The sequence below is a fragment of the Mchenga conophoros genome, linkage group LG11 (genome assembly GCF_057382185.1).
Source record: "Mchenga conophoros isolate Kocher_MC1m ecotype Shallow Benthic linkage group LG11, M_conophoros_male_GT1.1, whole genome shotgun sequence".
NCBI classification, from domain to species: Eukaryota; Metazoa; Chordata; class Actinopteri; order Cichliformes; family Cichlidae; genus Mchenga; species Mchenga conophoros.
Window position 1 is genome coordinate 32,076,301 of NC_140536.1, and position 24,322 is coordinate 32,100,622.

Here is a 24,322-nt window from a genome sequence, read left to right on the forward strand (position 1 = left end):
CTATGAAAAATGCTAAAAATCTGAATCATAGAAAAGCGACATGCTAAATATTTCTCTGGTGGTCAAAATTACAGCACAGCCATCATCTCTGAATGGTTACATTTTCAGAGGATATCAGCATTTTACTAGCAAAGTGAAAAATTGTGTTTGCATTGATTGTAATGGGTTTTGTGTGTGTGTGTGATTTCTTGCTTGTTTCACTGTTTAACAACAAATATTGTGTTACTGAGAATTCAAAACAGCATGAACGTGCCAAGAGCAGGAAAGATGTGCTAACAACAAACATCAAGGTATTTCTCTGAAGCTTTGGAGATACTGACATCAAAATAAAACCTTACACTTGTGTTTACCTCATGTTTTCTGTGATCACAAGGTGTTCCGGTATTATTATAGAATATTATGGCTCTCTTTTGGGTTCATTAAGAAACATTACCGTAATTGTCGGGCTATAAGCCGCTACTTTTTGCACAAGCTTTGAACCCTGCGGCTTTTAGTCAGGTGCGGCTTTTCTATGGATTGTCCGTGATTTTTGTCATATCGTAAGACGATTTGTTTTGTTTGTTCCGCTGTTGTACGGCACTACGTTGCCTGGCGGAAGGATCGGGGTTCAAGAGTGGTATGTTAGTCACATGTCCGTCCGCCAGGCAACGTAGTGCCGTACGAAGTAGCGCGAAAAACAAACTTCAAAGTAGCGCTACGCGTTCAGCTGGAGGTGTGGATGATGAGCGGCGATAAACTTGCGAAAAGCAAGTTATGCCCAACTCCACCGGTGGAATCTGACAGCGTGGAAAAGTGTGAAAACATCCACGATCACCAACGGATTTTGAAGGGCTGGACTGATGATGGAGAGGAGGACACCGCCACGGCCCTTCTGAGGGTGTTCGACTCTGACACTGACAACGAAGGAGAGAAGCGGAGAGTGGATGATGAAGCCACCCTGAGCCTGTTCGTTTCCGACACTGGAGGAGAGGACTTTGGTGGTTTTAGTGCGCAGGAAGAAGAGAAAGATGGTGGTGAATGACTGACTTTTCTTCTTGTTAAAGCCGTGTCACTGCACCTGAGCCTAAAAGGTAGTCCGAATCTATTTTTCTGGTGTGCTGTAGGTTACTGTTATGTACTACATGTGCAAATATGTACCCATAACTTGTTTTTCAAAATATTAATAAAAGGGGTGTGTCTCCAAACAGCCATCTCTTTCCTGACAATTCCTTTGTGCACATTCTCTTACATATGATAAGTCAACATTGAAACACCTGCGGCTTTTGGTCAGGTGCGGCTAATGTATGTACAAAACAGGATTTTCCCCTGATTTTAGCTTGTGTGGCTAATATTCAGGTGCGCTTTGTAGTCCGGGAAATACGGTAGTCTCATTGAATAATTATCTAAATTATTATACTGCAATTACAAGTGCATATCAGGAGCCAAATGTGAGTAATTTAACCACCTTGCAGGTGAAAATTCATTTGAGTACTTGGACGGTGTGTGTGTCTGTGTGCACGAGTGTGTGTGTTTGTTCCCTGAGCTAATGTTTGTGCTGGCAAGCTGCCGATGGTTTGGTGGCTGCATTCTTACAGCGGTGTGCAATGTTCCCATGTGAGGATTATCCCTGCAGCAGACAGGGACAACCTTGGCACCCAAACACTTGTGCACACAAAAGGGCACAGCACGTTTTGCCCTCATTCTCTGGCACTTTTCTGTTTTAACTATGGTGAGGTGTGCAAACAAGTGGTAGTGGTGGGGGGAGTCGAGATGTTTGAACATGCACCGAGTACAAAGCAGATTTAAAGGGAGTTGGACTAACGTGTAGAGAAGTAGATGTAGGCAAAAAGAATGATGTATGTGGTGACGAGCGGGATGAGTTCAGCAATGCCGATCTCCTCCTTGAAGTGGACGTGAACCATGTGGTCATCTCTGAGGGTGCAGTTGGCGGATGGGTGAAGCTGCTTCAGCCGGGCCCGTAGGCTGCCTAGGAACCTGGACACACAAATAACAATTAATCATCGTCACATGGAGTAACAAACTTCATCACTCCATTTTTAATTTTGAGAAACAGACACTTTGCCTTGAGGGACAGATGTCATTAATCCAAGGAGAAGACAGTTCTGACTATTTATGCCGTTCTATTGAAAAAGTGAAATACAATAAAATGCAAAACCTAAGTCACAGACTCCTACTCTGTTCAGGCTCCAGAGTTAGTTTGTAGATCTCAGTTTCAGTTAGTTTCCAGAGTTGGTTTGTTCTTTTAGTTTAGTTTTTAATGCATAGAAACATAGTTTGACCGTGAGCAAAAAACACAGCAGAAAACACTTTCCAAAAGACACTTGACTCAAAGTCATGGAAACATCCCAGTCTCACGCTCCTCAAGCTTCTTCTCTGAAAATTTTAGTAAACTACAAAAGATTGAAATTTTTCCAATTTAGTTCCATTAGTAAAATATATATTTCTTAACTCATTCACTGCCATTGACGTCTATAGACGTCAATTGAAAAACTTACGTTGACTGCCATTGACGTCTATAGACGTCAATTACGTTTTTTCAATGGGAGGGGCCAGAATACTACCTCGGGCAGCTTGTCAGTGAATCTTATTTTTTTATATATTTGTAAATAAATTGTTTTGATAAAACATAACCTTTCTCAGTGTTATTTCTGTTTTATAGAAGTGGAAAACTATTTTATATGTTAGAGGTGTCACAAAGCAAGAAATATTAGTGTCAAAGGCACTTTTCTGCTTGAAATGTATTTTTCACAAAAAGCTCGTTTTCTCCCTTTTTTTGGTCAAAACAGGCATTTTTGGTGGAACCCCCCTCTCTTCTACAGCTGATTACTAAAGAATGGAAAATGGTAGAAACAAGCTTTTTTTTTGGATGAAAGAAGAGAGTCTGTTCTTCATTTTGGTAGGTTCAGTGTTTATATGATCATAACACACAGTTTTCTGTGGCTCTTCAAAAATGAGTGGAAATGCTCAAAAACCCTGGCAGTGGGGAGTTACCTGATTTGAAAATGGCTGGCAGTGAATGAGTTAAGTGTAGTTTGTAATTATTATTTTTTATTTCTGTTTACCGATTTTAACTCTATTAGTTTAAAGTTTAAGGAAGTGTGTATTTTGTGTCTTAAGCTTTTTCTAAAGCAGCATTACCGTCCAAGAGTCACAGAGTTAGAGATGACAAAAATATGAAACGAGAAAAAAAACAAAAAACTAAATTTTCCAGTGACATCCCTTAAAACTAAATTTAAATAGAACTGGCTTTTAGTTTACTGTTCTATTGCCTTTGTAACTCACCTTGCATCATAACTGGATAGAACTACAGTGATTGTGTAGGTCACCACCCTCTTCCTGTTGTAGTGACTGACCCCCGAGTACTTCACAGGAACCCCGAACAGCAAGTCTAAAACACACACACAGTAAACATCTTCATGTAAATAGACTCTTCATATTCTAGTAACAGACCATCTTTTTACAGATCACTTTAGGTTGACCACTGGTTATTTATTAGTCACCAGCCAAACATTCTCAAAGCCCTTAGGTCTGTGTCAGAACAGATACAGTTACCACTTCTTTATGAGAATGAAAAGAAAAGAGAAGTTTTAGAGCAGTTTTAGGCTTAGAAAGCTTTGTGGGAATCTGCTGTTGTCACCAAGTTCTTTTGATCTTAGTCACAACACAAGGAAACATCTTAGTGATCAGGAGCACACGTGAAAGCAGGGATAAAAACAAAAACAAACCCCCCCCCCCCCCCCCAAAACCCTAAGTGACAACATCCTGGTTTCAATAATGAAGTTAAACGACAACTTGAAGCTCACTCAAAAAGCAAATCAATCCATCAGCTCTGGTCTCAGACATGAGGGTGAAGTTATAAAGGAGTAAATAAGTTCAGGAACCAAAATGGCAACTGCTATAAAACTAAAAACTAAGCCATTAGAATGCAAGCCTGGAACACAATCACTAAACTCAGATCCATCCATACGTTCACAAAATGACCTCAAAATACATTCATCCTCACTGACTGCCATCTCTCATAGTTATATATTTTACACTGGGTACCTGGTGGAGTTTGGGGCTCCCCTGCCCTGCAAGAGCAGCTGAAATATAATCCCCAATGTAACCAGGCTGACAAGCCTCGAGTCAGCTCAGTGTGAACAAGCACATCAGTCTAACTTTATCTGACAGCCAAGCTGTCCCTGACTATATCTTTAATATCTCTTGAAGTGGCAGATGTGGCAAAATGCTGAAGGGGAAACTTGGTTCACTATGTCAGTGGGTAGCATTTTAAAAGAATTCAATAAGTTCCCAAGGAATGAAACTGCTTGTTCTCTGTCAATACGAAAGCCTCTTAGTTGGCTGATACAACTAATCCCCTGCTCACTACTACCGACAATTACTCATGCTGAATGATGGCAGACTACTTTCAACAAGGCAGTCAGAGTATAACACATTCTTTTCCCCTGCACTTTAACAGACTATACAACAGGCACGAGGTACTCAATATGGTGACCACCAATGGCAGTTTCTGACAGACTATTTAAAAATGCCTGTAGTTCAGAATGAATTAGTCATCTCATGGATCATTGCATGGCAAAAAGCAATAACACAGGCCAGACTGGAGCTTTCAGATTTTGTCAAAATAAAAAAAAATGCTCCCACACCTACTGACAGGCGTGAGAACATTTCGGACACAATGACAATGTCCTATTGTATTACGATTTGTTAATTACTTAATACATCGATTTTCACAAGGACCAGTTAAGGAAGCACTGAAGCTCTAATCTTGGGCACGCTTCAGGATGACACCACATGCTCTGTGGACGGTGACAGAGACTTTGTCTGAACACATTCACTTAACCACTCCTTGGCAGGGTACGCAGTGATCACACAAGTCACACAGTTGGTTACAGTAACAATTATTAGAATGTGAGTAGAACCTCAAAAGGAAAAATGTCCAAGGGCTTTTTCTGAGTAGAATATGGTAGCAGACCAAACTGAGTTATATTTATGTACTCGCTTGTTGATCAAAGGTCTGTCAAGGGAATGGTTTGTTAGCAATACTGTACACAGAACCTACTGCACACACACGAGGGGAGGCCACTACTGAATCAGAGCTTTCCAAATTACTACCTCGCAATGTCGCTGAGGTGTGCAAGCCTTTCGGTTCATGTTTCTGGATGGTCTTGAGGGGGTCGGGGTCCGAGTCAAACAGCTCCCGTTGGTTCTGCCAGTAGTTGCCAGGAGAAACAAGAAGGCAGCCATGCTCTGGCAGCACCGACTGCATCCGCCGTAACCCTGGAAACAGATCTGTCACCTGGAGACACAAAGACTCCAGACTGCGAATGCCGGAGCTGACAAGACAAGAACGAGACAGCGGTAAAGACAAGAGAAGAGGAGGTGTGACAGAAGACGAGGAAATCAATGCAGTACAGCTCACGGATACCAAATGCTCCTGGAATAAATGAGATTTAAATAAACTAATAAAGTATTGAACAGCAATAAATCGTTAATGTAAAAATAGTTAAACAAGTATTTAATTGAAACCAGAAGCACAAAAGCAAAGCAAACTGTTCTGGGAACTATCATTGATACAGTAGATTAGTCAAACAGAACAAACCATAAACTTTGTAGTTTACAACAGATCAATAACTCAAGGTCATTGATGTTTATCTCCCCCCCCCTTGGACTAAACTCAAAGAAGCTTTTGGTTCACAGCTTTCCTTCCACAGCCCTCTGCTCTAGTCCTTCCTTATACTTAGACTACACTTCATAATGTAGTATTTTTTCATTGTGTTACTGCAAATTTACCACCGTCACATATCAGTGCACCCAAGCTTACCTGTCGGAGTGAACATGGTTGCGGATCTCTTCCAGCAGATTGAAGACTCGACCAAGAGGCGACCGAAAGACATCCACCGGCACCAGGCTGTTGTCCCATGGAGACACTGCTGCCTTCACCAACACCTGCTGGATGTAGGCGACCGGAGGACCCCGGTACTAGGGCAAACATGTAGGCAACTTATTAAGAAACAGATTGTGATTAAGTACAATGAACCAGCTACTACTGCTGACTGATTTTAATATTAGTATTTAATATTAACTAAAAAGGTATTCTTTGTTTCTTATTCCCCTTGTTACAGCAAATTAAAACTAGTGTTGACAAATCGTGTGAGCCACTGTTTTACTATTTATGAGCCTCCAGCTTTGCCCAGCCATCATTTTTGAATATTCAAGCCTAAGATTAAAATGTATTTCAGGTTTGAATGCTAAAGCTTAAACACATCCCAAGGAAATAAAACAAATCTTATGGATTTCATGTTTTTTTCTCCTACCCAGTCAGGGCGCTCTCCAAAGTCACCCTGAGGCTCATGGAAAGGAACGCTGTAGTCTCGCAGCCCTGTGGTGAACTCCACAGGACCCGTCCCAGGCAGGGGGAGCCTCAATAACGGATAGCTAGCAGGAAGAGAATGTGGGGGTGGGGTGGGGGGTGGGGTTCACATGTCAAACAATAGGAACAAGGGAATTTAGTTCAACTTATATTTATGCATCTACATCCTTTTGTTCATTCATTAATAAATGGAAAAGACATTCTCACTGTAATGCAAACCCACATGCATGCTTTCAAAGAAAGCAGCAGACAGCTATACACTACGGACCAATGAAGCCACCACGATAACGGTGAGCGCTTCCCTGTGATGCATGTTGCAACACTTCTGAGTAGATGAAACCAGCACCTCTGGCTTTTCCTGCCAGATTAAGTTTCATGCGCAACCCAGAGAGACCCGCTCCCTAGTTCTCCTGGAAATGGGCAGGTCTTCAAGAAAACAAACTTCATCTGAGAACCAAACCACTCCCTTCTTTCATTCCTTCTCTGCATGTGTCTATATGTAGAGGAAGCACGTTCAGTTTGAAATGATAGTGTTGAGCAACCCTGAAAAATACCTGAAAGACTGAGCTGGTGGTGGCAACAGAGGTGGATGGAATAAAGCTTTTAAAAGACTCTCTGAAGTGTTTTGGATGTATGCCCACTGTCTTGGTGCTTACTTAAAATGGAAAAAAAGTCATCACAAAATTATCAAAGGAAGTCAATTCCTTCTTTAAAAAAAACAAAACAAACAAAAAAAACCCCACAAACTACATTTTTATTTTTTTCTTATGCCTAAATTATGTCAAATTCAGCCAAAAGTAATCAAATGTGCCTTCATCAGCTTTATAATAGGGATTTTAGCAGAGCACCTCAAGCTTCCCACTCAGGCTACAACTAACAACTAATTTTATTCTCAATTAACGCAATTAGGGCTGCCACGATTTGTCGACTAGTCACGATTACGTCGACTATCAAAATCGCCGACGACTGATTTAATAGTCGACGCGTCGTTTGAAGCTTTGTAAGATCCCAAAAGACGCAGGAATAAGTAGCAGGATTTAAGAGTGTAATAACGGACTGAAACAGAAGATGGCAGCACTGCATGTACAAGGATGCCAGCTGCCGTTAAACCCCGAAGAAGAAGAAGAAGAAGAAGAAGAAGAAGCCGCTGTGTCCCAGAATTCATAGCGCGGCCCAGCTCAGTTTCCAACAATGGCGGCAGCTAGTTAGTTTTAATATTACTCTTATTATTCTTTCTGGGTCACAAAATAAACGTTTAACATATTTTCAGCCGAGAATGTAGCTGTGTAAACCTCAAATATCGGCTCAGTTTATCAGGACACCACATATTTTCAAAAGCGCTCCGACGTTTTCGGAGACGTCTGTTACCCACTAGCTCGATAGCTAGCCGGGGGCTAGGTCACTAGCGCGGTGAGAACACCGGACTCCCAGCAAATTGTTTTCAAACCCACCGCCGTCTTTCGCTACTCAGGTTAAATATATATGAGTCACTTAGATAACTTAAAAATGTTGTTTGGCTTTTTTTTTTTTTTTTTTAGTATTTTATTTGTTCCTGAGTAAATCTGTTTGTCTGAGATTAAAGTTATAGTTTTTACACAGCTGAATAAACGTCAAGCAGACAGCTGATTATCAGAAGTGTGAGATGCTGGAGAATATACTCCGTTGTCCTGTTATATTTTAGATAGCAAGGAGTTTATTAAACTTCACCGAAACAATCTGCAAATTTCATTAAAATTGAATAAACTATCATCTTGTCTTTATTTTTAGTTAGCACCTTAAAAGCTTAAAGCTGTAAGCTAATGATAGTTATATAAGAGCATATGCTGCTGGTGCAATAAGCTGTAGTTTTACGTCCAGTGGATGATGATCTGATTAGTCGACTAATCGCATAAATAATCGGTGACTAGTCGACTATCAAAATAATCGTTTGTGGCAGCCCTAAACGCAACGCTGACTTTCTGAATTCGTTGATTTTGTCAAAAACAAGAAAAACACTGATACACCTCTATTTGTTAGCATAACCTTAATCTAAGGTCGTGTTGTAGTTGATAAATAGTCCAAAAGTCAAAATAGTTTTAATGTCAAAGAAATGCATCAAATTCTCACATGAGAGAATGTAAAAGAAATTAAATATTTATATTAAAAATAAATCATGATTTAATTATCAAAAGCAGCTGCTGACAAATTGTTCACTTTTAATTAAACTAAGCTGTAGCTGTGCTGCCCACATGGCTGTCGTCAAGGCCGCTGAGGATAAAACAAAGTAAGAATTCATCTAATAAAAATGGGCTCTCTCCTAATGAGGTCAAGCCTGGAGAAAATTAAGTGCTCCCCAAACATCACCATCACACTTTTTTTCTTTTTTCTATTAAAAAAAAAAAAAAAAAAAAGACACAATACAGCCTTCAGCAGTTGAGCTGTACCCCAGTTTAGCAGTATAAATAAAGTTACGTTTTAATTTTTGATGATGTACATCTTTAGCTGGAAAAGGAAAAGTGGTCTGACAGAGGTTCAGAAATCTCAGCAGCTGATGAAGGATCAATTGGGTCACTGGTACCTTTGTATCCAGACAGCTTATATGAACATATTGTACTCTAATACAAATATCAATTCTTGTCTTTTCGATGGAAACCTCTGCCTGCTTTTCGCTGTGCCTCACCTCCCTCTCCCTCATGCCTCCTCCACTCTCCTAGGTCACTGTACCTCCACAAAGGCCTCTTTTGTGCCGAGCCAGCCCCCCTCCTGACAAGCAGATGGAGGGACAGGCATCCCATTCTCACAGGGCCACTTTCTCACAGCCCTCTGCTCTAGCCCTGCCTTAACATCCCCGTTGTCCAGCTCTTTTCTTTCATTTTACCCCGGGTGGTAGTCAGTCGCCCATTTGGTCAGCACCCCTGCTGTAAGTTGCAGCAAGGACAGCATGCTGCAGGTGCATGTGTGCGTTTCTGATTGTTTTACAATGCCTTTACTTACAAAGCCTGTCAAACTCTGACCCATGTCCTCTCTTTTGAGGAGTGATTTAGCAAGAGGAGATATGTGCGTGAGTTCAGTGAATGTTTGTGTCATCATGTCAGCAGGAGGCTGTTGTGTGTGTACAGATGGCCAGTTAAACTGAGCTGAACTGGCCAACTGAGTTTTCCCCTCTGAAGTCACTTTCTCCATCTGTCTGTTTCTGTAAAGTGGATGACAAGATTTCCTCTCATCTTTTAACAGAATTGGTACTAAAAGGAGGTCATCATGTCCACAGGTTCTTGCAAAACAGTCTGCTGTACTGTTTAGTAGATTTTGACTGGACTAGGGCTGCCACAAACGATTATTTTGATAGTCGACTAGTCACCGATTATTTTTGCGATAAGTCAACGAATCAGATCGCGCATCCATTGGACGTAAAACGTACAGCTTATTGCACCAGCATGCATCTGCTCTTATATAACTATCATTAGCTTACAGCTTTAAGTGTTTAAGGTATGTGCTAACTAAAAATAAAGATGCAGATTGCAGTGTTTCGGTGGAGTTTAATAAACTCAGCCGTCTGCTCCTTGCTATCTAAAATATAACAGGACACCGGAGTATATTCTCGAGCATCTCACACTTCTGATAATCAGTTGTCTGCTTGACGTTTATTAAGCTGTGTAAAAACTATAACTTTAATCTCAGCCAAACTGATTTACTGAGGAACAAATAAAATACTAAAAAAAAAAAAAAAAAAAAAAAAAAAAAAAAAAAATCACATTTTAAGTTACCTAAGTGACTTTTATATCATGTTTAACCTGAGTAGCGAAAGACGGCGGTGGGTTTGAAAATGATTTGCCGGGAGTCCGGTGTTCTCACCAGCTCTAGTGAGCCTTGCCCCGTTCAGTCCGTTATTACGCTCTTAAAATCCTACTACTTATTCCTGCATCTTTCGGGATCTTACAAAGCTTCAAACGATGCGTCAACTATTAAATTAGTCGTCGACGTAATCGTGACTAGTCGACTAATCGTGGCAGCCCTGGACAATGTTTCAAAAGCAGTTTTCTGAACCCTGCATAGGTGGTCAACTAGCTGGTCACAGTACAACTGTTCAACACAACCACACTCTCTGGGAAGGTAAAAAGTGAATCTGAGGAGGGGGAAGGTGTATCTTAATAAGGAATAAGAGGGAGCATAATCAGACAGTTTCACCATTAACGTACTTGGTTGTATACAAGAACAAGAACACGAGTAGATGCTCCACAATGAACTCATCAGTATAATACGTAGGTGTAAATGCCAGCTTGTCAGTTTTTCAAAGTTAAAAAGAAATCCATATTACTGAAACTGTTCCCTGTATGCTCAAATTACTTATATTACACTCAATACCTACCAGCAGGTGAGGATGCTGGCCGAGGTGAAGAGGATGATGGGTACTGGATAGGAGGCACACAGCAGCCCGTGGCGGTAGAAGGCCGCTGAAATCTTCTCTCTCAGCTGCTCGCGCAGCGTCATCTTGGTGGGCTTGGTCAACTCCCGGCCATTGGGAAGAACTGGGCGGCCGAGGACAGTTCGCCGCGGGGCATCCAGGGACCTACGAGTGCAAGCGAGTCAATAGATTCACCGAATGAATATTTAATTTCACACATTTTAAAGCCAAAACTCGTGGGATGATTTTGACTATAAAATTATTCATTTTAAAACTTTTAATCCAGAGGGGAATCTGGTATAATAATTAAGTCATTTAATGATTTTCTAGGGGGAAAAAATGTCTTATATACTCCTATGAGATCTGAGAGTTCAGAGAAAGGGGAAGGGACAAGGGGAAGACTTTATATTTAAGACTAAACTTGTTATGGAGATTCATCAGACATAGTGAAACTGAGTGAAATCCTGTTTTATAACTGATAAATAATTATTTGCATACATAAGACATATTTCCTTTTCAGACATATAACATTTGACATCCAAAATTACAATACTTTTTTTTTACTTCAATATTTTAGTCTAAGAAAAGCATAAATTCCTTCCAGAGAAAATAGATTGTACTTTTAAATATTGAGATTGCTGACACTGCATCCAATCAGTCTCAATAATGCAATCTTATAAAGATGTATTACAAAAGCAACAGTTTTCATATTTTTAAATAACTGGCACAGTTGTCACTGTTTAGACGTAAGCACATGTGGAACAAAATAGCAGCACAGAGGCAAGTTTTATAAATATTGTCATCCCTCTCTTATCAGGCCAAATCGTGTAGTGCATCTCCACAGACTAACACACAGAAACAGAGGTCAGCTCTGTTACTGAGAAGCTCTGTCCTGGAAAACTAATTTGTTACACACATCTTGTGGTGCCATTCTTACTGCTAACTAAAGGCACAGTGTGGTTTTTTTCGTTCAAACCAGCTCATACTGTGGTCACATGCTGCATAGCACTTAAACACACGACTCATTCAGTAGCCCAAAAGGTGTGGACACATTCCCCACGGTGGAAAATATCCAACTGTGGTACAGCAGTGAAACATACATGCTTTACTGGTCACACCTGGGGAAAATTACAACCTCCACGTTCCCTGAAACAACTGTTTCTCAGAAATTTCCTGTAAAGTTACATTTAGATAATAATGCACAGGAGGATATGATGGTGAAAATGGAAGAGGGTAATGTTTAACTATTTAAAGAAATAAAAAAATAAAATAATAATAACAACACAGGTACTGAAAAGCTATTTGTAGAAGACGAATTCATTAAGTCATTAATCATTAGTCACCACCTAAATATCTTTCGACCTTTGGACAGAGAAAGCAATTGGAACACATATCTGACTGCTGGACTTCTTAGCAGTCTTCCAACATGAATCATCCTTTGAACCAGTCCTAATATTTCCATAGCTATAAACAGAACAAAATGCTTTTCATACAACAGGATGCCCCGAAACTCTGAATACAACAGTCCTGTATACTCATTATTGATGCTAATGAATTCTAGTAGCTGAACTTTTAGGTAACTTTGATGATCCCAATTTATCCAGCCATGGTACAGCACACATACTATGTGCCATATGGTATAAAGTAGGGCTGCTCAATTAATCGAATTTTAATCATGATTACGATCTGGGCTTTCAACGATCATTAAAAATGACTGAGCCGATTATTAGCCCCTCCCTCATTTATCCGCGACACCTTAAAGGCCGGTCCGTGAAAATATTGTCGGGCATAAACCGGTCCGTGGCGCAAAAAAGGTTGGAGACCGCTGATTAAGAGGACCCGAGGGAAGCTCGGAAAGCTAAGCAGAAGTTATTTGGAGAGTGACTGCCGTTGGTTGAAAAGAGTTAAAAAAAAAAAAAAAAAAAAAAAAAAAAAAACTTCAGTGGTGTTGCACACCATTTTATATTATTTTTTTAAAGTCATTGTTAACCCTTTAAAGCCGGTCAGAGCAGCACGCTCCGTTTTGCGTAACTATTTTTAAATCCCTGTAGAACCTGAACCGTGTAAGCTAGCGCAATAATTTGTTTTGCATATGAAACCGGAGGAGTTGTACTTACATCTGATGCCATCAGCTTGTCCTCGGTCACGGTTTCGTTCCACATATAGCTTTGCAAAAATTGCATAAAAAGCGCTTGCATGAACAAAAACATAATATTCCAGAAACACGCTTCGCCGTTCCTATCAGCTGTTCGTAACACTTCCCACAGTGAAATGATGCACATGCTGTTTTCTTTGCAAATTTGCATCATAGGATTGTTTTTTGTTTTTCCTGCAGTATATAAAAATTGCTGTATCTCCAAAATAAAACTATGAAGTAGAGCTGGGCGATATGAGATTTTTTCATATCACGATATGTTTTTTTCATTTCAGGCGATAACGATATCTATCATGATATAAGCCAAATAACTATATTTGTAAGATTTAAATGTGCCGTTGCTCACAAGTAAAATGTGAAATAATCAGCAGCTTGTTTTTAAATATTTATTTCCCATAATAAGTTCAACAGGGTAGATGTACTTAAGGAACATGAGACTTTTTCAGATAAATAAAGGCAAATATTGCAAACTACACAAAAGGCAGCCGCTAAAGCGTTTAAGTTTCAAAATAGAACAAATGAAACAGACTAAATTGTCAATTCCACTTAGAAACAAAATATTAATTCTAAAAATAAATCTTAGTTTGTTTTACAGAAGAACAGACAAAACTGACTAACTTTTGTCAGTATCAAATAAACTGAGAACTAAAAGGAAATTCTCAATCTCTCCTTGTTGTATAGCTTAGCTTTTCAAACAGTTTTAACAGTTACTTTAGTCTGACAAAAGCCGAATGACGAATTAGCGCTTCCAGTCAGAGACTGAGGCTACGTCCACACGTACACGGGTATTTTTGAAAACTGAGATTTTCCGTTTTCGTTTTAAAAAATAATCCCGTCCACACATAAAGGCAGAAATGAAGGAAAACGCTGCTATGAACATGCCAAAGCAGCAGGTGGCGCTAGATTCCTAACCGTGCAGAAATGTTGGCCAATCAGAAGTCTAGAAGCCTCGGTGGGAAAAAGTAAACAAAGCTGGGGCATAGAAGCAGAACCGAGTCGTATGTGTGGAGGGACAGTAACTGTGTGTATATGTAAGCATTTAAACACTGCAGAGAGTAGAATTAACAGTATTGTAGAAATTCATTTCACCGAAACAATAACGTGGCGCACAGTGTGACGCATGCACCAGTTTATTGTATTTCCAGACTTGCTTTCGGCACAATTTACAGTGCACGCTACTCTGTTTTTTGTCAGACTTGAAATAGCCGAAATACCTTCAAACTACGGAACTTCTATGGCTCTTCCGTTCGACAATCTCTCCGGCATTGGAACCATCATCTGTTTTCTCTTCGGTCACGCTCGGTTGATTTTTCTAGTCGGCACACTCATTTCCTCCATTATGCGCTGGCTCCATTACCCGCTGGCTGCTTCCCAAACAAACACACGTGCGGCTTGGCACTTGTGCTGTACGTAACAAGTCACGCGACGTGACGCTGCGGCTGTGATTGGTTCGGCTCTGCGCTACTGAATTTGGATCGGCTGACCTTTTTTTTTTTTTTTTTTTTTTTTTTTTTTAAGAGAACAGGAGCGGCGAGGTCTATCGCGATAGCTTAATTTCTCTATCGAGTAAAAGTTATATCGCGATACATATCGTTATCGTTCTATCGCCCAGCTCTACTATGAAGACACTCAAAATAAATTTCCTGTGGTGGGAAACTATTTTTTGCAACTTTATTGTATTTAAAGTTTTGAGGGATAAACCTCTTAAACTTCTCCAAGTAGAAATATATGTAAACAAAACAAAAGCGATTTTCAATTTTTTTTGTAGTTTATTGCACTTTTTTGAATTTTATGTAATTACTATGCACTTAATGCATACATATTATTAAAATATGGGCTATAACAGTTGTATTGATGTATAGCAACTTGAAATGCTCCCACAAATGGCACTACAGCATGTAAAAATAAATAAATAAAAATAATATAAGCTCTGGTGGACTTGGTTCTATAGTAGGTCTTAAAGGGTTAAATAAATATCGTCAAATAATCGTGATCTCAATTTCAGTGAAAATAATCGTGATTATCATTTTTGCCATAATCGAGCAGCCCTAGTATAAAGGAAACAGCTAAAGGAAACCAGCAAACTTGTTTAGCTATTTCCATCGATTGAAATTTAAAAGTTAGATAGTTGTGTAGACCACATTCTTTCATTCATATTATAGGAACTGAAGAATTGTTCTCTGGCATAGGTGCACATTTTATACACATTATATGAGTATCGACAGAGATATGTACAAGTACACAAAAAAATATTTTTAACTGACACCATGCACTGATAATTTGTCGATCAACCAACAGGTTAACATACTCTTAACTCTGATTGGCATCATAATCTCTGGTTTCCATTCTATACAATAATAATCACAATCATGACAACGTCCGGAAATTGACCATCGTTCAAATAAAGAAATGTTAATGTTAGGATGATGTAAACTGCCAGACTAACTGCTGAGTTTGATGTGACTTATCTGAATTCAACATTTGATTTCTCCAGCCTGACCCCCTTAACATGACTCTGTGCTTGAACACGGATGTCAACTCAGGTGGAAAAACTGAACTCTTTGACGTAAACGTGGTTCACTTAACAACAAACGCAATCACCAAATTGGCCTCCAATCGCAGTTCTCGTTTCCCTGTTTACTCAGTCAGCACGTTCAGAGCTGCCTATCAGTGTAAACACTGCTCTATTAAAAATATTTAACTGGGTTTCCTGGCACACATACAGCAGCTGGATTTGTTCAGTATCTTAATCCACCCGCTCTCACCTCAGCTTCTAAAATCATGTCAATAAGCAGCATGAAACTGTTAACCAAACAGTGTTGTTAGACAAGTTAGACTGTTCTAAGAGCATACCTGCCAATGGGAGACCAGTTTATCTCTCTGGCTTGCACCCGCTGAAGTCCCCTGAAAGCAGAAACGGTGGGTTTTTTTAGCTTTACGTGCGCTTTGTGGTTAACACAGTGCTCCCTCCTCGACTCAGACAGACTGTGTAATTGCTCCGCTTGTCCCCCCGAGAACAGCGGAAACATTCCCCGGGAGGAATTTGCCTCAGGAGTCTCTTGATCTGCTGTTATAAATACTCCATACAGTAAACACAGCAATGTCCTAGTAACCTTGCACAATAGGTGCAGCAAACGTTAAAGGCAGATTTTGAAGTAATGACTTTCTGCTCTCAACCTGGTCCTGGTTCCAGGGGCCATCTTGCCAGGGAAAATTTTCAATGAATGCCTCCATCTCTCAGTTGTTTGTCCAGCAGGGTAAGTGGGTGTAGCTGTAAGGCCCAATTTGGCAAAGGGTCAGCACCATCTCCGTCAGTGAACTAATCCCGGATTGAGCTGATCGGAAACTCAGCGAGCAGGGCTCAGGACCTGTAGCCATCCCCCATCATCTCCCTCCTCCTCTGGCCAAAGCCGGCCAGCGTACTATTATGCCAGTTACAGCAAGCCAAGACATTCACCATCTCAAAAGCATGGTGTATTTGAGAGAGGCTTGACAAGTAAAACGTAACAACTAGGGCAGATATATTAACACCAGTCACAGGTCAAGTGCTGGTAAGGAGTAGCCTTTCTCTTATCTTCAGCCATTTTTGGCAAGTGACCAGCAATTATTCAGAAATCCTATTCTGTATCACAAGATAGACGATGGTGTTCCCTAACAAACACTATGGCTGTAGTACATTAAAAACAATATATATTATATAACACAAATAATATTTCCTGACTAAGTCAGGGAAAAGTCTCAGCTGAATGAATAACCATGTGCATTTGTGAGTATGTGCTAAACAAATAATCTAACAAAGAACAGCTTGTATGCATCTTACATGAAAACTCAGCACATTTACTCACAAAACACAGCATTTCACATTGCAAGTGCAAATTCAGTTAAGGAGATCATTGTGGACCTCTTTAGTGTACCTTTCAGATTAAGACTAAGGTAAGACTTTGTCAAAAAGCACAAAGCTAAAAGACTGCTGCTATGAGAAAAATGGTGCACGGAGTTTATAGATGCAAATTATCAATAAAATTTAGAAGCGCAAAGCTTACCTCTTTTCAACACATGCCATGAATGTAAATTCCTTAAACAATATTTCCTCATAAACTGCTGCAAATCCAAGCACCATACCAATACCCACAAACATTCCAGCAAGCATTAAGCTGTGTCCGTTCTTTGTGGCATAATTGCATCAAAATTCAGTGACATAGTTGCATAATTCTGAGGCATGCGCCTCTGATAACTGAGGACCATTAGTCCTGCTATAATTGCAGAGAGCAGCTCAATATGGATGAGCCGACTTTTACAACCAGCGCTGATGAGAAAAGAGGGTAATGTCCTGTCAATGAGTAACCACATTTGAATAACAGATGGTGCGTAATAGGCGGTCTACTTCCTTACAAGCACCTCTCTCAAAATACAGTTTTTAAAAATGAAATATATCTTGGTTAATTGATGGACATATACTAAATTACTTGCTAAAGTCTTCTTTACGCTCTAAGGTATACTAAAGCAACCAGGGTTGTGACATAGCCATCACAAGACAATGAACAACTGCAAGAAGGATGATGCAACCCTGTTGCAATATCACCTGCTGGTAATCACAGTAATTATCAAACCAACAATCAGAAACCGGCAGGGATTAATGAATAAAATCAGAAAGTGCAGTTTAAATATGCACACGTCTTAATTTCATTTATAAAAACTAACATTAGAAAGTGCCTACCAACAAATGTCAAATTGAGCGAGAAGACACCACTCACCGAGCTGAAGCAATGATAAATTATGTTTACATGCAATTAAAAACCTCAAAGGGAACAGTTAAATCTCACCGTTTGCCCTGACAGGTTTATATTCCATATGAGAGCATCTAGCTTTATTATTAAAATGGCATGTGCAAAAAAGGCTAGCTGACAATATCCACCGCTACCTCATCATGGTTCATTAAATAACACTTAAAATGCCTTAAACATAAGAGCAGAAAACAAGTGCTGAACAAACAGCTATAATAATGATAGATCAATGTGTTTTATGTATTATGTAAAAACTTACGATGTCATGAAGCTCAGGCTAAACCTGCTAGCAAACAATTAGCTTTGCTAGCTGTAAATAAACCCGGGTCCCAATATGGACCCACGCTTTAAGCTTAAAAAAGAAACAAATTGTGACAGTTAACATACCTCAATTAACACAGCTGTCGCTTATAAAGTACCACAGATTGATTCCAACAACGGCGCATAATAGAGTAAAACTACAGGTAGCATGCTTGGTGTTAGCACGTCGTTAGAGTGCGCTCTGAGATGCTCCGGGTTCATGTGTAAGTACCACACTTAAGTTATGAGCTTATTCGAGCCCGAAGACGGCAGCTTTAACGCTACATTCATAGCAACATTGAGTAACCTACATAATAAATAATTCAACAGTTCCGGTACTTTACACTTACACGAAGCTAAGTTTCACAGCTAATGCTAGCAGTGCGCAGCTCAACTTGCCTGGACAAATTTCAGAGTCCCTCCTAATGATGCTGTTGTTGTAGTTGATGTTGTCCTCGTGGTTGAACTGGTAAGCAATCGCTCTATTCCTTCGGTTCCAGATTTTACTAAATGCTAACGCATATGCCTCCCATTAAACGCCAACATATAGACGCACCGTCTCAGCAGTTACTGGCTGTCATATCCCAATGAAACCTCTCCCCTTCGACCTCTCAACTTGCACGCTGTTACAGTGGGGACATCTAGTGGATATGATGGCGACTTTTTAGGCATCCTGTGCAAATTTAGGAACCAATTTCCTGTTTGAGTCTACGTGTCTGTGGCTTCTAGGCTAGATTATTGTAATTTATTATTATAGTGAAACTTGCTTTTATGTATGGGTCAGAGACGGTTGCACTGAAGAGACAGAAAGCAGGGCTGAAGGTGCCGGGAATAAGTACATAAGAGAGACAGATCGGGTTGTAGTCAGAGTTAGAGGGACAAGCTTGAGAAGGAGGTATAGTGGCTATATTGGACAAGGGATACTGACTATGGAGCTTCCAAGGATGAGGGAGCAAAACAGGAAGACCACAGAGAAGATTCATGGATGTAGTGAAGGAGGACAAGCAGAGGGTTGGTGTGGCAGGAGAGGACTCTAGGTATAGGGTGAGATCGAGGCAGATGATCTGCTGTGCTGAACACTAAAGGAAGTAGTCAGAAGAATTCTTATCAGGTGCCCTGATATCTTTGAAGACCTTTCAATTCATCCAAAATGCTGAAGGAATCAAGAGTACTAATATGAACAAAGGAGGCTCATAACTCTCTAATATTCTGTTCATTGACTCCCTGTTAAATCCTCGTCACTTATACAGCGCTTAATTAGGTCCATCATATTTTGAAGACCACGTAGTTCCATACTATCCCAACAGACCACTTTTCCTCACAACTACAAGTTTTAAAAATTAGGATGTGATGGAGAGCTTTCCATTTTGGGTTCAAGTGACACCCTCTCTACTTAGGTGACCACTGAGGATACTCCAGGCATTCAAGTACCACTATTAGATTGAATTAAGATTGTTTCTTCTTACTCTTTGGGCTCATTTGGGCTTTAATCATTGTTAACTATTCCCACCTGTACCTATCTCCAGGTGTCTGCCTTCAGAGGTGGATTACCTCCCTAGGTATGTTTCTGCCAGAGTATTTTTCCAGTAAAATTTGAGTTTTCTGTTTTTAAGTGCTTACTCATGAGGTAGGCTTGGTTTCTCTCCAAACATATTTTACTTGTGTGTTTTTCTTACAATGTAATGTACCCTGAGACAACTGTTGTTGTAAAATGTGTGCATTTAAATAAGAAAAAATGAATTCGATTTTATTATATTAACATTCATTGGCAACACGGCTCCACAAAACTGTTCTTTGAATAATACTTTTATTCATTAACAAGATTCTTTCAAACCACCAGCAATCCTGCATTCTGAGTATTTTGTTGAGTCGTCCACTGAAATCGACCAAATAATGACAACATCACGAGTCAGCATGATAATAACTCTATCCTCTGGAGATTCAGAGGTCTGGAATTGGATCACAATGTCCTTCCATCACAAGGTTTGGGATCCAGACACTGTTTGCTGACAGCAGTGACCAGCCGTGGCCAATTCACCAACCACTTTGGCAGCATTTGCTATTTGCGCAACATGAAAACATAACAGTGGTTGTTCTGTTGTCACGTAAAAGAGACTAAATGTGTCTAAGGGTATAACTAGAGAACGGCGCTGGATGTCCCAGGAGCAAAGAAGGAGGCTCCTTTATCGTGGACCTTGTACTGAAAAAGCTTCTTCTGTGTGTGCTGCCCATCGCCTCGTCTCCTCCTCCAACAAACCTCCACCTGGAAAAACAACAGTGCACCTTGTGCTAAATTTGATACTGTTTAAGGACAAGAAATAGACACTAGATGGATTTTGTCAAGTACAGCTGAAATGAGATTAATAAAGTAATCAATCAACAGAAAATTAGTCAGTAATAATGTTCTTAATTACAAAAATGTTAATCACAGTTACCAAAAACAATCATTTTACCCTCTTTCTGTTCAAATATTTGTAACTCTATAACATAGAAAGCTCAAATCGATTTTGACTTGTTAACTGAATCTAAACACCTGGATAATGAGCAGATCTGTGTCTCTGATGTGTTCAGTCTGAATTAGAAAATTTGCATCCACATACACACATACCTGACCGTGTATGTCCCTGCAGTAGCCAGTTGGGAGACCCTGTACATGAAGAGTGAGGCTGCACTGATGGGTCAGGCCCTTGAGGAGCCACTCTGATCCCTCATCACTTCCATCATCCTCCGCTTCTTCTCCATGACAGCGTACCAGCATCACTATGTTCCCCTGCAGTGCAGACATGTTTATAAGAGTATTTGTAGAATCCACTGAGTTTAATTTGAGGAGAGGACTTTTAATGAAAGGGCATTTTGGTCTAACCTGTAGCTGAGAGCAGACTGTGGCTCTGCAGTAGTGGCTGAAGTCCAGCGCGGCTCCAGCGCTGACCCCCAGACTCAAAAGCACACTGACGTCATCCACCAGCAAAACGGGAGGACCCCACTCTTCCACCCCTTCCTCCCCACCACCATCACTGCTCACACTGGACCGCACAAACTCATACAGCCTCTGCAGGCCAACGGTAGGATCTCTGGGGACAAAGGAGGTGATGCTGTCTGACTAGTCCTAAAGTCAGTTGAGGTTTTTTTTTTTTTTTGTTAACATGTTTTTTTTTTTTAAATACGTGACAATTATGCAATGAAAGTTATGAGTAAGAACAGTGGTTATACCTGAGGAAGTCCATGGCTTGACTTCCTGTTGTGGTTTCTTGAGGAATCAATATAGATAGCGACTCCTTAAGGCCCTCTAGGAAAATCAGCTGACCCTTTTCCCTTGCCTGTGTTAAACTTACACCCTGAGAACACACATTTCACGCAAAAAAGAGGTTTTTAAAAAAATATTTGACTCCTGTTGTGTCACTAATAAAGCGTTTTAATTCTGCTGCTGATCCTTGTTTAAATAGATTTAGATCTTGAATAAGATATCATGTCTTTAATGACAGTGGCTCACTGGGGAAGGATGGAAATTGCCCTTCATGCCAGTGGTTTTGATGTTTTCTTGCAGAAAATGTTAGTTAACACTCACCAGTCTTTGACTGATTGCACTGTAGTGACTGAAGGACTGCACCAGACCCAGAAAACACACTTTGCATCGCGCTAAAACCAAAAAAACAAACAAACAAAAAAACAGATTAAACACATTAGCTGTTAAACAGACAGCTAGAAAATGACAATACTGTGGCAAGTTACACCTCACCTCGCAGGTAGAAAGACAGGAAGTGGTGAATGAGGAAAGAGGCATCACTCTGTCTGTCAGACACTAAAATAAATTCCCCCTGTAGGATGGGCATTGTGGCACTTAATGACGCTGGATAACTTGCAGTGCACTTAAGCTCGTTACAAATACACGACTACAAGTAAAGTAGTGTTCAAAGTGAGACTGAAAATACTGCATTCCTTACCTGAGTGAAGCTGTCTGGAGTGGCGTTCAGGATGCTGTTGAGCTCTGTAAACATAGCTAACCTTGGAAGCTAAGCTAACTGTAAATAATACAAGCTAAACGGTTTCAAAGTGACACACACCAGGAGATTTTAACAGAAATTAACCGACATGTCTGTTTTGTACATATATGGGATAAAATTAAAGGCTTACGATTCTATTTTTAACAAATCAAAGATTAGAAAGCTTTTCTCCACAGTCTCTGCTTTCTGCTTGTTGTTAACGCCTGGAAATATAAACCAAAGAAGAGGTCTCACTCCGACCCTTTATCCGTGACAATCTTTTCGATCATTTTCACAATTTTTTTTATTTTGGCACATTACACTCAAGCTATAATAAAGACAAATATTAAGGCAAATCTTAATATTTGGCTTACGATCATACTAAAAATAAATTCCACTACGGGCTAGCAAACAGGAAAGCGTGGTAGCGAGTGCGCATCGTCTTCATAGACAATCTTCGTAAGCACATGGAAACTTCTTCGGCGTTGCCGTCTTAATGTCGTGTGCAAGCAGCCCCACATGCTGGTGGTACTGTGGTAATAGACGTGGTGGTAGACGCATCCCGAGTATTTCACAAAAACAGGTATATACAGGAATATATGTTAAAGTATTATTATTATTATTATTATTATTATTATTATTATTATTATTATTATTATTATTATTCCATGGTAATAGTGACCAATTTCACCTCAGAGATGCACCTGCACACTCCAGTCTTCATCTCCAGAGACACATTTTTTCCTCTGACATTTTTTTTTACATCTAGCATTTAAATAAGTTCCAACAGTGATATGAAATCTATATCTAGCAGCCCACAAAAGTGAAATGAAAAACTGCAATTAAATATTTCTATTTGCTATGCATTTTTAAAACTGTCATTTTGCATCTCTTTTGCCGCTTGAATGTCAATCAGTATTGGCTTATTATTAATCAATTAAAGATCTGAAGATTGAATCTCTGCACATTCATCACTCAGCACATCCTTCTTCATCATTTTTATTTTATGTCTTGTTCTGTTTAAACTTAATGACAGATTCTATTCATGGTGAAGCACTTCTGAGGGAATACTCATTAACCTTTGGGTTGTTCTGCCTCAACAATTCTCATCACACTGGAGGTTTCCAAAATTTTGACATCAGTCCGCTGATAAGTCTTTGTGAAACATACAGTTTTGTTGCTATATTTGATGTTGTTGCCATCCAAATTTAAGGAACGGTTTGTGTTGAAATGCAGAAAGCCTGATTACATAATGTGTGTGTGTATATCAAGTCATCCATCTTACATTCACGATTCAAGCAACCAGCTCGGTCTAGTTAAACTGGGAAACAGAACTAAAGCCACCGGACATTTTTCCAATCAGCAGGTGGCACTGTGTAACTCTCACACAACTCAACACCAAAGAGATCACTACAGTAAATGCAATGAAACTGCACGTGATGACATTATCGCAGTGCCTGTAAAATTACCGGCAAAAGCAGACAGCTCATTAGCTGCCTGATTCTGATTTGCTGAATTTATTCAATTACTTCTTTTCTTTTTATTTCCACTAATTTCAATCCTGACTGCCTGAAGGTATTTTAGATCAAACTTACATATCCAGTAGAAATACAGGCGCATGTTGTGTCCAGAGGATGAATATCTAAAGTTTCTTTGGTTTTCACTAACTTGAAATAAAGAAAAGGCAAAAACATTAAAGAAAAATTGCTTCAGTCCACATGAACACTGAGCTTTAAAGTCAAAGATCTCCACTGGAGGGATGAACACAATTTTTTCATGATGTATTCCCTGATTTGGTGTTTTGATAGTGGTGGTGAACAACACTGTCTGACATGGAATTTCCAAACATCCCATAGATGTTCAGCTTAGTTGACATCTGGTGACTGTAAAGTCGACACCATGAGCCACATAATTTTCACCATTCAGTGACCCCTTGTGCCCTGAGGATGGTGGCAGACTGCTTCCTTCAGGATAGAAGCATTGATTTAATGATAGGATGAAGGTGATCACTGAGAACAAATTTTGTATTGGTTTGCAGCGATGTGAGCCTTGGCAACAAAACACTGCAGAAAAATAAACCTCCCGGATAACTTCATCGAAGTGATTCAAGGGTTCAGTTTTTCTTTTCATTTGTCTCTATTTCAGCTGCAGATGCCCTGAGTTATTCACCAGCTAGGGGTTAAATGGGTTTGCCTGTCTGCTACTTTTGAAATTGGTTCAGCTGAGTTTTTCTCTTTGGGAACAGCTACCTGCTGCGGCCAAACATGATGTAATGAGAGCAGCGAGACGACCGAAACAGTAAAGCTGCGGGCAGAGAAACAAAACATCGAGCTTAAGATGCTAAGAAGG

At 39.9% G+C, this 24,322-nt stretch overlaps 2 protein-coding genes across 9 annotated transcripts in view; both read right to left on the reverse strand.

Annotated features, from left to right (window-relative positions):
- scap (SREBF chaperone) overlaps window positions 1-18,608 on the reverse strand; it is a 37,679-nt gene extending 19,071 nt beyond the window's left edge. For 2 of the 8 annotated variants that reach the window (XM_085292527.1, XM_085292525.1), the window contains exons 1-7: window positions 15,763-16,223; window positions 10,719-10,919; window positions 6,318-6,438; window positions 5,825-5,982; window positions 5,116-5,336; window positions 3,283-3,388; window positions 1,802-1,974 (exon numbers count right to left, since the gene is read on the reverse strand). In XM_085292527.1, coding sequence (XP_085148653.1) covers window positions 1,802-1,974; window positions 3,283-3,388; window positions 5,116-5,336; window positions 5,825-5,982; window positions 6,318-6,438; window positions 10,719-10,919; window positions 15,763-15,938 — 1,156 coding nt within the window. In that variant the 5' untranslated portion in view covers window positions 15,939-16,223. Of the gene's footprint in view, window positions 1-1,801; window positions 1,975-3,282; window positions 3,389-5,115; window positions 5,337-5,824; window positions 5,983-6,317; window positions 6,439-10,718; window positions 10,920-15,762; window positions 16,231-16,952; window positions 17,405-17,952; window positions 18,006-18,080; window positions 18,270-18,392 lie in introns of those variants that run through there. The other 6 variants (XM_085292530.1, XM_085292532.1, XM_085292529.1 and 3 more) reach the window with 6 other exon arrangements.
- Window positions 18,609-19,739: 1,131 nt separating this feature from the next.
- Window positions 19,740-22,357, reverse strand: elp6 (elongator acetyltransferase complex subunit 6). The gene is made up of 7 exons (XM_085292533.1): window positions 21,935-22,357; window positions 21,730-21,808; window positions 21,559-21,629; window positions 21,204-21,328; window positions 20,857-21,064; window positions 20,602-20,763; window positions 19,740-20,256 (listed from the first exon to the last, which is right to left on the reverse strand). Exons 1-7 carry the CDS (start codon window positions 21,986-21,988, stop codon window positions 20,131-20,133), a joined length of 825 nt encoding a protein of 274 aa, XP_085148659.1. The 5' UTR covers window positions 21,989-22,357; the 3' UTR covers window positions 19,740-20,130.
- Window positions 22,358-24,322: the final 1,965 nt, after the last annotated feature.